We start from the raw sequence: 14,682 nt of genomic DNA on the forward strand, positions 1-14,682 counted from the left end.
ACTGCACTCCAGTCTGGGTGACAGAGTGAGACTCCAACTCAAAAAAAAAAAAATGCAGATCCAAGCACACACACACCTGTCCACTCGCTCTGCATCAAGCCGGGTCAGTGACAGCAACATTTACTGAGTGTTTGCAAAGTGCCCAGCACTGCTCTGGCACTTGACATGTGTGGGTTTAACACACCATCTTAACAATCCTATGATGCAGTACCTTGGTCTTTTTTTTTTTTGAGTCAGAGTCTCACTCCATCACCCAGGCTGGAGTGCAGTGGCATACACACGGCCACCCCAGCGTTGACCCTCTGGGCTCTGGCGATCCTTCCACCTCAGCCTTCCAAGTAGCTGGAACTAGGATGTGCGCCACCACACCAGGCTAGTTTTTGTGATTTATTACAGAGACGGGGTCTCACCAAGTTGCCCAGGCTTGTCTCGAACCCCTGAGCTCAGGCAATCCTCTTGCCTCGACCTCCCAAGTGCTGGGATTATAGGCTGAGGCACCGAGCCTGGATGATACATTGTTTTTAAAAGGTCATCTTGAGCCGGGCTCAGTGGCTCAGCCTGTAATCCTGCACCTTTGGGAGGCTGAGATGAGCGGATTGCCCGAGCCTGCAGCTTTGAGACCCGCCTGGGCAACTTGGCGAGACCTCATCTCTACAATAAATCAAAAATCAGCTGGGCGTGGTACCGCACGCCTGTAGTTCCAGCTACTCGGAAGGCTGAGGCAGAAGGATCGCCGGAGCCCAGCAGGTCGAGGCTGTGGTGGCCGGGAGCGGCCACTGCACTCCAGTCTGGGCAACAGAGTGAGACTACAACTCAAAAAAAATAAAAATAAAAATAAAATAAAAGGTCATCTTGAAAGCCTAGTGTAGATACCTGGGTTTTGGACTGAAAGAGGGTGATTGGTTTTTGCACCACTAAAGCTCCTAGGAAGAAGGTGCTGGAAGATGTAAACACCACTATTTTGTAACCCAGAAAATGGATTACTTTGATGGAAAATAAAAACAAAAACTCAATTCATTAACAGTAACAATGGGCAAACCTTTGAGTTCTGGTACCTACCATCAAGGTCCTCAAATGTCCGAGTATGAACAGGCTGTATTTGGCTCGTGTAATGGTGACATTCAATCTCTGCAAACTGGCCAGAAATCTAAGCAATAAAAAGAAAAAAGAGTCACTTCTTTCCATAGGATGAGTTAACATACCCATGTGAGTGAGACACAAACAGTGCTTTAGCCAGCTTTGCCAATGCTCCTTCTACTTTTTTAAAAGTCGCAGTGCTTTTTCATTGTGTGTCCCAACACAGGGCACCTGTTCCAGAAGTTCCCATTAAAAACATCAACAGGCCGGGCTTGGTGGCTCAGCCTGTAATCCCAGGACTTTGGGAGGCTGAGGCGAGTGGATTGCCTGAACCTGTGGGTTTGAGACCCACCCAGGCAACTTGGCGAAACCTCGCCTCTACAATAAATCAAAAATTAGCTGAGCGTGGTAGCACATGCCTGTAGTTCTGGCTACTTGGAAGGCTGAGGCGGAAGGATCACCTGAGCCCAGCCAGTCGAGGCTGTGGTGGCCGGGAGTGTGCCACCACACTCCAGTCTGGGCAACTCAAAAAAACAAAACAAAACAAAACAAAACATCAACAAACCAAACCCCTGGAGCTTTTCTTCAAAGTGACACCTTTATCTATCAATTTCCTATTTGGACCTGGATGAGATACAGAGAATTTTATTGAGACAGTATGACCTTTAAACCTTAAAAATATTCTAAAAATACCATACTAGTTCAATTACTACTTCTTTTTTTTTTTTTTTTTTTTTTGAGTTGGAGTCTTACTCTGTTGCCCAGGCTGGAATGCAGTGGCATACTCACAGCCACCGCAACCTCAACCTGCTGGGCTCAGGCGATCCTTCTGCCTCAGCCTTTGAAGTTGCTAAAACTATAGGTGCATGCTACCACAGCCAGTTTATTTTTGATTTATTGTAGAGATGAGGTCTCACCAAATTTCCCAGGCTGGTCTTGAACCCCTGAACTCAGGCAATCCTCTCACCTCAGCCTCCCAAAGTGCTGGGATTATAGACTTGAGCCACCACAGCCGGCCCTTCATTTTTTTTTTTTTGAGCTGTAGTCTCACTCTGTTTCCCAGGCTGGAGTGCAGTGGCATGCTCACGACCACCGAAGCCTCGACCTACTGGGCTCAGGTGATTCTCCTTCCACCTCAGTCTTCCAAGTAGCTGGAAACACAGGTGTGCACTACCACACCCAGCTAATTTTTTGATTTATTGTAGAGACGAGGTTTTGTCAAGTTGCCCAGGCTGGTCTTGAACTCCTAGGCTCAGGCAATCCTGTCGCCTACACCTCCCAAAGTGCTGGGATTACAGGTGTGAGCCACCATGCCTGACCTCAATTACTTCATAAAGTAAATATATTTAGATTGTTAAAACACTGCAGAACTGGTGCAGAAATGCACAAACAAATATTTCAACAGATCAGAAAGGAGCTCAGGAACAGAACTGTTATAAAAGTGAAATTTCAAATTAATTGGGGAAGAATTGACTATTAATAACACAGTTCTGAGATAACTGACCTCTATCTGTATACGTAGTCCAACCTAGGGGTCACTTAAATAAGCATCTTCTTTAAAAACAACTAAACTAACTTACAGTCTGTAAATTCCATCTGCTTTTTATGAGAAAGAAGAAATATTCAAATTAACAGTCTTGGGCCCAGAGACTTACCTATATAAGTGTCCTTAGCATCTTAAGTAGTTAAGACCATAGATAAGCTTAATACACTTGGCCAAAGCAGGAAATCAGAGCCAGAAGTGACAAAAGCCCACCCATTATAACACAAACCAGGCATGGGTAAAAGGTGCCCTCAAAGTACACTTAATCCAAACGTTTATTTCATTCTTTTTAAATAACAGGTTCACATTCAAGACACCAAGAAAAGCAGACCTAACAGTGGATCTTTTTTTTTTTTTTTTTTTTAAGTTGGAGTCTCACTCTGTCTCCCAGTCTGGAGTGCAGTGGCACGCTCCCTTCCAAGGCAATCCTTCCACCTCAGCCTTCCAAGTAGCCAGAACTACAGGCGTGTGCTACCACGCCTGGCTAATTTTTTGATTTATTGTAGAGACAAGATCTCACCAAGTTGCCCAGGCGGGTCTCAAACCTGCGGACACAGGCAATTCTCTCACCCTAGCATTCCAAAGTGCTGGGATTACAGGCTGAGCCACCAAGCCCAGCCAACAGCGGGTCTTTTTTACAACTTAAAATAGAAACCTTCATGATATACTTCCAAGTTTTTCTTCTTTTTTTGAGTTGGAGTCTCACTCTGTCACCAGGTTGGGGTGCAATGGCATACTCTCAACCACCTTAGCATCGACCTGCTGGGCTCAGGCGATCCTTCTACCTCAGCCTTCCAAGTCGCTGGGGCTACAGGCATACGCTACCACACCTGGCTTATTTTTTGGTTTATTGTAGAGATGAGGTCTCTCCAAGCTGCCCGGGATGTTCTCGACCCACAGACTCTGGCAATTCCCTCACCTCAGCCTCCCAAAGTGCTGGGATTATAGGTTTGAGCCACCACGCCCAGCCCAAGTTTGTCTTTTGCAAAAGACAATTTATAAAGCAAATAATGGTGCTCTTTAACAGTGATTGGTAATGACCCTAATTCTGGATTATAAACAAGTAAAAAAGCAACAAGGACAGTTACTCACCCAATTGAGCCCTGCACAGCATTTGCTCGGACACATGTAACAATAACACAGTCCTTCTGACGGCCCTGGAAGCCATCCACAGTATCTACTTCTGCTGCTGTTCTGTTTTGTAAATATACAAAAGAGAAACATGTTTACTGGAAAAAGATAATTATTAAATAATCATCATTTATAAAGTAGTAGTTTTTTATTTTTTAACTTTTTTTTTCTTTAAGAGATGCTGAGGCTGGACCTGAACTTCTGGGCTTAAGTGGTCCACCCGCCTCAGTCTCCCAAGTAACTGGACCATAAGTGTGCACCACCACACCTGGGCATTAAATTTTTGAAATGGTATCTTGGCAGTTAGTCTCCATTTTTCTCTGGTAACCAACATCTACTTTGTCTCCACTGGAAATTTCACATAAATGGAATTCTAAATTGATTCTTTGTAACCGGCTTTTCCCCTTAGCATAACATTCCCAAGGTTCTTCCATGCTGCAGCATGTTAACAGCACTTCATTCCTTGTTTGATTAATATTTTATTGTATGGTCATATCACAACTGATTTATCCATTCATAATGACATCTGAATCATTTCCACTTTATGGCTATTCTGACTGATGTTTCTATGAACATTCCTTCTGGTATATTCCTAGGAATGACACTACTGGGTTTTGAGGAGTCATCAAACTGTTTTCTACAATGATCCACCATTTTACATTCTTACCAGCAATGGTTCTGATTTCCCCACATCCCCCTAACACTTGTTATTGTCTGTTTTTATTACAGGTTGCATACCCCAAATCCAAAAATCTGAAACCCAAAATGCACCAAAATCTGAAACTTTTTGAGTGCCAACATGACACTCAATGAAAATGGGAGGCTCAACTGGTTGAGCATATATTACAAATATTGCGAAACCTGAAGAAATCCGAAATCCAAACACTGCTGGCCCCAAGAATTTTGAATAAGGGATACTACCTGTGTAGCCACATTGGTGGCTGTAAAGTAGGATCTTCCCTAAAGACATATGGTGTTGATCACATTTGCATGTTCTTATACTGACTGTCTATATATCTTTTGACAAATGTTTATTCAAATTCTCTGTTCATTTAAAAAATTGAGTTGTCTTTTGATTGCTGAATTGTAAGAGTTCTTTATAGATTCTGGATAGGAGACTCAGATATATGCTTTGTAAATATTTTCTCCTATACTGTGGGTTGTCTTATACTTTTTTGATAATGTCTTTTGACCAAAGTTTTCATTTTTGTTAAGTCCAATTTATTTTTTTCTTTAGTTTCTTGTACTTTGGTGTCACCTAAGAAACTGTTGCCTAATCTGAGGTCGTGCAGATTTACACCTATGTTTTCTTATAAATCTTATGGTTTCATCAGTTTGACTATTTCTATTAAAAAGGCAGTTGGAATTTTGATAGTGACTACTGATTCTGTAGATCCATCCGGGGAGTACTGTCTCCTTACCGACACAAGGCTTTCCAACCCATGTATATACAGATGGCCTTTCATATGTGGGTGTTCTTTAATTTCTTTCAGCAATGTTTTGCAGTTTTCAGTGTACAAATCTTACACTTCTTTGGTTCTATTTATTCCTAAGTATTTGATACTTTTTCATTGTAAATAAAACTGTTTTTCTTTTTCAGATTGTTTATGGCTAGTTATATCAAAATACCATAGACTTTTACATACTGAGCTTGTATTCCACAACTTTGCTAAACTTGTTTATTAGCGTGAATAGTTTCTTTGTATAAATTTTTTTTAGGATTTCTATAAATAAGATCATGCCACCTATGAAAAGAAAGTTTTGCTTTTTTCTTTCCAATAAGGATGGCTTTTATTCGTTTTCCTTGCTAGAACCTTTTCCCTGGCTAGAACCTTTAATACAATGTTGAAAAGTAGTAGCAAGAATTTCAAACACCCTTCCTGATCGTAGGGGAAAGGCTTTCAGTCTCATCATCAGGTATAATGTTATGAGTTTGTCATAAATAAATGCCTTTTTTTAGGTTAAGAAAGATCCTTTGTATTCCTAGTTTGTCAAATGTTTTTAATCATGAAAGAGATTTGGCTTCTGTCCAGTGCTTTTTCTGCATCTACTGAGATGATTATGTGGGTTCCTCCTGCTTTATTCTGTATCACATTGATTGATTTTCCTATGGTGAACCAACCTTGCATTCTTGGGATAAATCCCACTTGGTCATGATGTATAATCCTTTTAACAAGCTGAATTAAGGCTGCCACTATTTTGTTGAAAATGTCTGCACCTATATTCATAAGGGATGGAGTCTGTAGTTTTCTTGTGATGTTTTTTCCTGGGTTTGTTATCAATGTAATACTGGCTTCATTAAGTGAATTTGAAAGTGGTCTTCTACTTACTGCAAGAGTATGAGAAGGACTGGTGTTACTCTTTGTTTTAATATTTGGTAGAATTCACCAGTGAAGCCTGGTCCTGGGCTTTTATCATTGGGAATTATTGCATTACTAACCACATTTCTCTACTTGTTATAGGTCTGATTTTCCTTTTTTTTCTAGATTCAATTTTTATAGTCTATTCCTAAATAAAGAAGATTTGAGGTATTGAATTTCTAATATTTAATCTTTAATTTTATTGTTGAGTTAAGGAGACAAAAACATGATTTTTCATTCTACACATAAAGGCAATAAAAGGGTTAACTAATTTATTCCAAGTGAAATGTGACTTGTACTCTTGCTAGAATTAGAATTCAGTTTAACAAGTTATACAACTGCCCAAGCAAGGTTTCCAAAAGTGCGGGGTGCTCAGCAGGTTAGGGTAGTCAATCCCCACCCGGGTGCCAAGTCCCAGAACGTGTGCACTGTGCTCACTTTTGGCAGCTTCCTCTCCCTGGGTTGGCATCACTTTCTACCCCATCTACTTCTGGCCTCTTAATGAGGTTGGAAAAGTGCCAGAAGGAGTACGCCATGAATCGCGCTGAAATTGTTCAAGAACATGTGCTACCACCAGGGTTAAAAGTCTAGCCTAACCCATTTGGCAGGAAACGAGAAGGCTATCACCAACCCTGACTAGGAAAGGAGACTCTCTCATGTTTTCAATTCTGCTTGGAGTATGTACAATCAGTCACCGCACCATCAAACAATGGCTACAGAAGAAAACTCTACAATGCTGTAGACACGAATACTTGGAATCAAAGACTGCACAAGGATTAGTTAATATTTCCCTTCTTAAGTATCAAAAGAACTCTGGAACAAATGGTACCATTAGGAAGGTTTTCCGGATTTAGTCAACTATCCAAGAATTAAGTTGTCTCACCTACCTGTATGTGGGGCAATCTGCTTACTATTCTGCCATGACCACTTACCCAAGTGAGCTGTGGTATGAATACAAGCAACTGGTGGATTTGAGAAGGTCCAAGTGTATTTTTCCATCTTCCAAATCAGAGATTTCAGTTTTAAAAAAACAAAACAAAAACCTGCCACGCTGAGCTGCCTCACAGGGATCTTTGAAAATATTCAAGTAGCTAAAGCTCTTTGAGGACAAGGTAGTACTTTGTGCTGTTTAAGACTAAAAGTTCATCTAACCATCTCTTGCTGAAAATTGTTCCAGGTTGGAAAATAAGTAAAAATGAAGCAAATCAAACTAAATGGGTACTCATATATATAAGTCAATAATGAATTAACAGAAGGCAGCTGGGTGTGGCGGCTCATGCCTGTAATCCCAGCAATTTGGAAGGCGGAGGCGAAAGGACTGCCTGAGCTCAGGGGTTCAAGACCAGCCTGGGCAACTACTTGGTGAGACCTTGTATTTACAATAAATAAAAAAATTAGCTGGGCATGGAGGCATGTGCCTGTAGTTCCAGCTACTTGGAAGGCTGAGGAAGAAGGATCACCTGAACTCAGTTGGTTGAGACTGCGGTGGCTGTGCCACTGCACTCCAGCCTGGGTGACAAGAGTGAGATTCCTACTCAAAAAAAAAAAAAAAAAAAAAAGAATTAACAGAAGGGAAGATATGTATATTATTTTTAATTCAAAAATCAAAATGAAACAAACAAAAAACAGGTCACAGAAGTAAAGAGAAAAGACCTGGAAAGTTTCCTAGTCTTAATTTCACTATCAAATATAATGTTGACATTTCTTTTTTTTTTTTGAGTTGGAGTCTCACTCTGTCGCCCAGACTGGAGTGCAGTGGCCACTCCTGGCCACCACAGCCTCGACCTGCTGGGCTCCGGCGATCCTTCTGCCTCAGCCTTCCGAGTAGCCGGAATTACAGGCGCACGCTACCACGCCCGGCTGATTTTTTGATTTATTGTAGAGATGAGGTCTCGCCAAGTTGCCCAGGCGGGTCTCGAACCCGTGGGCTCAGGCAATCCACTCACCTCAGCCTCCCAAAGGCGCGGGATTACAGGCTGAGCCACCGAGCCCAGCTTAATGTTGACATTTCAACTGCCAGGAGGTACCCTGTCTACAGGGGTCACAAGTGTCCCCAGTACCTACACAGTACAGTTCTTTGAAAGCCAGCATCCCAGTTTCCCTCTGCTGTAATACCACTTGAATGGTTTAAGACCACTTCCTGGAGTCAAGTTTCCTCTTCTTCCTTCCTTCTATATCCTCTCTTCTTTCTAATTCAACAGGAAAACTAGAAATATTTATAAAAATACCTCACCCTTTTTTATCAAACTCCTGGTCCAACTCCTTCTGAATCATCATTTTCTGGGCCTTGTAATGGGTTATTATGCCAATGCTCCGAAAATTAGCATCCTTTCTTTTGTCTTTAATAAGCTTCATTATTTCCATCACCAGTTTTATTTCCTGAACATTTACATATGAGCTAAATAAGATGGAAAAAGAAAACACAACATATCAAAATTAATGGCAGTCTAATCACTAAGTTAAGTTCCACTTAGTTTGTTTCCCATCATAGCAAAGGGCAGGCAGACAGGCTGCATCAAAAAGCTGTGGAGACTCAAAGAGGCTGTTATAATGACCATTAACATTGCTCACAGAAATAAAGATGAAAAAAACTGCCCAGTGAAACATGATGTTGCAGAGAGAAAAGAGTTGGAATCAACTGAAGTTTGGGCACCAATTTCTTCACCTGTTAAAACAGGGACAGCAATAGTAGTTGGCAATATTATGCGTAAGAATAAAGAGGCGAAATATAAACAGCTAACGTGAATTGAGAATTGACTATCTTATGTTCCATTCTCCTTACTCCTGACCACTGGTCACGCACACCACATACTACACAGCCGAGCAGGCTCACGTCCTCACCATAGTCCTCACTGGTCTCACATCCTGCACTCCCAGCTCACTCCTCAAACTACACGTGTTCCTTCATTACCATACCAGTCCAAAAGCACTAACGCCAAGGGGTGCACTGAACCTACACCTTTATTCCTGAGGCTACCTTATCCGTCTCGCTTGGCGAGCCTTAAATACCCACCATCCTAACTCTGAGACTTAATATATAGACAACCTGTCAGCCAGCTAGCTCTTCCGTCCCTAAAACCTTTCTCCTTGGCCACCTCCCAGTTAAGTGTCTCTGGTCAACAGTTCTCTCATGACCTTCCATTCTCCTAAGACACCGGGGCTACCCTCTCAACCTCCGCTCTCCTCCAAGAGGCCCCACTCAAGTCTTGACCCCGCAATTCCTTGGGCACTGCAGTCCACAACCAACTGCCTCTGTATTTGTAACTTCTTCAGTGAATGTCCCTCTGCCACTTCTGTATCTTAACACTTGACTCTCGCCCCACGACGCCACCTCATTCTCATGCGATGAAAGCGGAATTTACATCTCCTCATACGTTATGACAAAGGTGGCATGTGTACCTGTGCTAACATGCTGCCTCCAGACTCCTCCTCCTCCACCATCACAAGAGTTCCTGGCTCCCCTGATGCTGCTGCTATCCAGTAATACCACACTCCTCCTCGCTGTCATTTTCAGACTGCCTGAACCCCCTCCCTTATTCACATGCCAATATTCTCCAACCACTGTCTACTTCCTTGCTGCCCTCACACCTCAATTCCATTGTACTTATCCTTCACAGAACTTCACCCAGCTGGAATAATTGCTTACAAGGCACTTACTTAGTTAAGATCTGCCTCCCCATTAGATCAGTCATTTTGTAATGGGGCTCCGTCTGTTTCACTCACTCCTGCGCTCTCAGCATGCACCTACTTGAGTGCTTGCTGACCACCTTGGGGAGTATTACCCCCATTATACAGAAAAAAGGAAAAGTCATCTACCTAGCTGAGCGAAGATGACTGTGCCCTGGCGCGAGGCAGAGAAATGTATACAGAAAATGTTTTTTAATACAAATCTGAATGAAAATAATGCAACAATCCTGGGATCATCACTGGGATTGAAGTAAGAGGAGAACATACTCATTATCCCGTCTTTCTGAACCATCTCCGACATCAAACACGAGGTATGGTTGAAATGGCCACTCTGATGAACAGCGAATGGCTTCTGTCATTCTATAAAAAAGCAGCCAATTCAGAATACAAGTCAAGATATAAGAAAATATGTTATTATTATTACTACCCTTTTTTCCATGTTGGGGAGGACTCTAGGGCAAGTAAGGGAACAAAAGGGACCTTCTTTTATAGATGTGTATCAGTGAAAGGCTCAAAATAAATTTCATTTCTATTGTAGTGCTTCATCATTAAAATACAACAATTATGATTGGAGAGTCACTCATAATAAACAGAAAAAAGCACACCACAAAATACTATGCTGAGTATTGTTCAACTTTTTTCTTCAAAAAAGTTGAAAAAAGAGTAAAAAAGACACTATGCATAGTAAAAGGACTGGAAGTAGATATACCAAAATGTTACCAGTGATTACTTCTGGGTAGTATAAATATGAGTGATATTTTTCCCTTCATTTTTAAAATCTGCATTCACTATAATCAACATGATGGCATTCATAATTAAGAGAAAATTACTAAATCTTCATGCTTTATACTTTTTTTTTTGAGGTGGAGTCTCACTCTGTCACCCAGACTGGAGTGCAATGGCATGCTACCGGCCACCGCAGCCTCAACCTGCTGGGCTCCAGCGATCCTTCCGCCTCAGCCTTTCAAGTAGCTGAAACTACAGGCGCGCGCTACCATGCCCAGCTAATTTTTGATTTATTGTAGAGATGAGGTCTCGCCAAGTTGCCCAGGTGGGTCTCGACCCACGGGCTCACACAATCCACTTGCCTCCGCCTCCTAAAGTGCTGGGATTATAGGCTGAGACACCAAGCCCGGCCACTTTACACTTTTCATGAAAAGACTTAAGAGCACAGTTCAATGGCTATTATTCCTAAGCAGCTGAACCTACAGATAAGCTCACAAGCAATGGAGACTCACCTATTTGTTTTCAAGTTTTTGCTGTAAATATAATGAGAAGGAAAGAGACATATGTCCGGATGCATCCTGTACTGAACAGTAAGCTGTAAGATAGGCAGCCTGCCGATCACGTTGTGTTCCACATTCTCTTCCAGCAGTTTGTAGAAGCGAGCCAACATTGATTGGTCGTAGCCATACTCCTGTGCTTTCTGAGAAGGGGGAAAATAGAGCAATAATTTCCAGGAATTTATTTATGCTTTTCCCACTGTTATAAAAACAATTACTGAGTTCTAATACATACATGGCAAGGTTCAGGGGGCATACAATTACCAACAACCATAGATTCAGAGAAAAGAGATGTTGCTGGGCCCAATCTTCAAAGAGCCATGAATCCTGAACATAAATTGAGGTATTTTATCTTTATTTAGAAACCCACATACTGCTTATGAGAGAGGATGTTACCTTGTGAATGACTACAACTGATGCTATATTGATGCTAAGAGATAATAATTCATAACAAAGTATGCAAAGAAATGTAACAGATTTTAACAATTATTTCTGGAGTATGCCCCATAAGCAGAAGTACCTAATGTCCTTGTAAATAAGCTTTTTAAAGACAAGTCTCTTCATCCATCTCTCTAATAATATGTACTAAGTACCTACAATCAGGAAAGCTGAGACGGCTCTGGTGAATAAGGTCATCAAGTCTCACAAAACTTACATCCCAGCGGAGGAAGCAGACTTACAGGCGGAGCATCCCCCACTAAAACTCAAAATGCTCCAGTGAGCACATCCTTTGAGCATGACCTTTGAGCGTCATGTCAGTGTTTTAGAGTATATCAATTTCAGATTAGGGATGCTCAACCTGTACTAAATTGATTTCACAAACCAAATAGTGGGTTATAACCCGCAATCTGAAAAACAGTGATCTAAATGACAAATGAAGAAAATTTTTCATATTATCACAGTTAGGCCTTAGGACATACTTTTCAATGTCAGCATCATACAGAGATTCAAAATTACTTCTTTTTTTTTTTTTTTTTTGAGTTGGAGTCTCACTCTGTCGCCCAGACTGGAGTGCAGTGGCCGCTCCCGGCCACCGCAGCCTCGGCCTGCTGGGCTCCGGCGATCCTTCCGCCTCAGCCTTCCGAGTAGCCGGAATTACAGGCATGCGCCACCACGCCCGGCTGATTTTTTGATTTATTGTAGAGATGAGGTCTCGCTGCCCAGGCGGGTCTCGAACCCGCGAGCTCAGGCAATTCACTCACCTCAGCCTCCCAAAGGCGCGGGATCACAGGCTGAGCCACTGAGCCCGGCCAAAATTACTTCTTAATTAACATATTATTTATATGTGTGATTTTACATAGGTTTGTATAACTAAGTAACAATGTTAATAGACATTTGACAATCTCATCTATATCCCCCAAAATGTATCTATTTGAGTTAGCCCAAAACCTAATTTTGAATCTTCTCTTTGGGGAAACAGAAAAATGACTTACATAACACATCTACTTCCAGGCAAAAAAATAGTTCATCCTACAAAATAACACAGATTTATATATTCTGACATGGAAGGATGTCCATGATCTATTTACTGACTGAAAAGTAAGTAGAGTCAATTATACACAGAATGATTCCACTACCTTTAAATAAAATCAAGCCCATATACACATAAGCATAAGCACATATATGTATACAAGCCTTCTAGCATTATATACCATATTTTAGTAATTTACTGCCTGCTGTTCCCTAAAAAGCATACTCCATGAGGGCAGGGATTTTGTCTATTTCCTCACTGTCATAACCCCACTACCTAAAACAATGCCTGAATTATGTTGGTACTCAATAAATATATTCTGAAAAACATGAATAACTGCACACACAAATGTCCAGCAAAATTTGTTAAAATTCTTACTACATGGGGCAATCCCTTCAGGTCTCTTCCCACTGTGGGAGCTTCTCTGTCCTCTCAATAAATCCTCTTTCTCACTTAAAAAAAAAATCCTTACTATACTGTACACAGTAATGATCTCTAAAAATAGGTGGTCGGAAAAGCATGCTGCGGAAATAAACTTTGTAATTATTCTCTCAATAAGTCTGCTTATTTGTATAATACTAAAAATAACCACAAATGGATGGGTTTTCTCATTTTCGCTGTTTTTATACATCATTAAAGTAGACAGTAAAGTTGAGGACCACTGACAATCCCTTTTCACTCTATGCTAAGCCCTTCAAGAAGTTAAGTCAGTACATTTATAAAACCCTGCATTGGGCCAGGCGCAGTGTTTCAAGCCTGTAATCCCAGAACTTTGGGAGGCTGAGGCAAGAGGACTGCATGAGCTCAGGGGTTCGAGACCAACTAGATGAGACCTTGTGTCTACAATAAATTTATTTAAAAAAAAAAGCCAGGCATGGTAGATCATGCCTGTAGTTCTAGCTACTTGGAAGGCTGAGGCAGAAGGATCGTCTAAGCCCAGGAGGTCAACGCTGTGGTGGCCATGAGCATGATACTGCACTCCAGCCTGGGTGACAGAATAAGACTCTGACTCAAAAAAACAAACAAACAACAAAAAAAACCCCAAAACCCTGCATTATTAAAAAATGTGGGACACAGAGTTGACTCTCTTGGTGGCTCCCCATAAACTGAGTCCCTTGCAGCAGTTCTTCCCGATGGACACAGTTTTTTGCTTGGTGTGCTTCTGGGCTACACCCTAGGACGATCATGCAACTGTGCTCACATGTCATACAAAGAACTGCACTATTCTGAACAATTCCAAAGTCCAAATCCACTAACAAAAACCAAAACCTCGTGCATTCATTCCATAATGCAACACAAATGCTCTGAAAATGCTCTACTCTCTAGGGTTGTTTATAAGGCCACTACTCTATATTAATTTTTTGTTGTTTTTTTTTTTGAGTTGGAGTCTCACTCTGCTGCCCAGGCTGGAGTGGAGTGGCACACTCCCGGCCACTGCAACCGCGACCTACTGGGCTCAGGCAATCCTTCTACCTCAGACATCCAAGTAGCCAGAATTACAGGTGTGCGCTGCCACTCCTCGCTAATTTTTTTTACTTATTGTAGAGACAAAGTCTCGCCAAGTTGCCTGGGCTGGTCTCAAACCTATTGGTTCAGGCAATCCACTCGCTAGGCCTCCCAAAGTACTAGGACCACGGGCTGAGCCACTGAGCTTGGCCTACATTTGTATAAATAATCTATGTTATCAGTAAAAAATACGCATTTTATTAAATTTCAAAACCACAGTCTAAGTCTTTCAAATTACTCCAAACATCTACTGCCTGCTGATTCTAAGAGACAACTTCAGTGAGTTTAAAATGACAAAACATAAAAAGTCTTTAAACCACCATCTAGGTGTTTATCTCCCCACAGGCAGAGTTCACAATCCCTTATCCCCTGCATCTGCAATTTCAGATGATTCCTTGTTTTTAGAGTTATTTTTTATTACGTATTTATTTTTGAGTTGGAATCTCACTCTATTGCCCAAGCTGGAGTGCAGCAGCACAATCATCACGGCTACCATAGTCTCGACATGCTGGGCTCAGGCAATCCTTCCACCTCATTCTTCTAAGTAGCTACAGGCTAAGAACATTCTTCTAAGAACTACGGCATGAGCCACCACACTCAGTTAATTTTTTTTTTTTTTTTTTG

At 41.5% G+C, this 14,682-nt stretch overlaps 1 protein-coding gene across 1 annotated transcript in view; it reads right to left on the minus strand.

Moving 5' to 3' along the window:
• Positions 1-14,682, minus strand: part of SETX (senataxin) — a 77,093-nt gene that overhangs the window by 5,432 nt on the left and 56,979 nt on the right. Inside the window, exons 19-23 of the mRNA XM_021709232.1 lie at positions 11,037-11,224; positions 10,066-10,158; positions 8,345-8,509; positions 3,713-3,814; positions 1,060-1,147 (exon numbers count right to left, since the gene is read on the minus strand). Coding sequence (XP_021564907.1) covers positions 1,060-1,147; positions 3,713-3,814; positions 8,345-8,509; positions 10,066-10,158; positions 11,037-11,224 — 636 coding nt within the window. The remainder of the gene's footprint in view (positions 1-1,059; positions 1,148-3,712; positions 3,815-8,344; positions 8,510-10,065; positions 10,159-11,036; positions 11,225-14,682) is intronic.

The sequence above is a fragment of the Carlito syrichta genome, unplaced genomic scaffold (genome assembly GCF_000164805.1).
Source record: "Carlito syrichta isolate Samal-C Ts95f unplaced genomic scaffold, Tarsius_syrichta-2.0.1 Scaffold169335, whole genome shotgun sequence".
Lineage (NCBI taxonomy): Eukaryota > Metazoa > Chordata > Mammalia > Primates > Tarsiidae > Carlito > Carlito syrichta.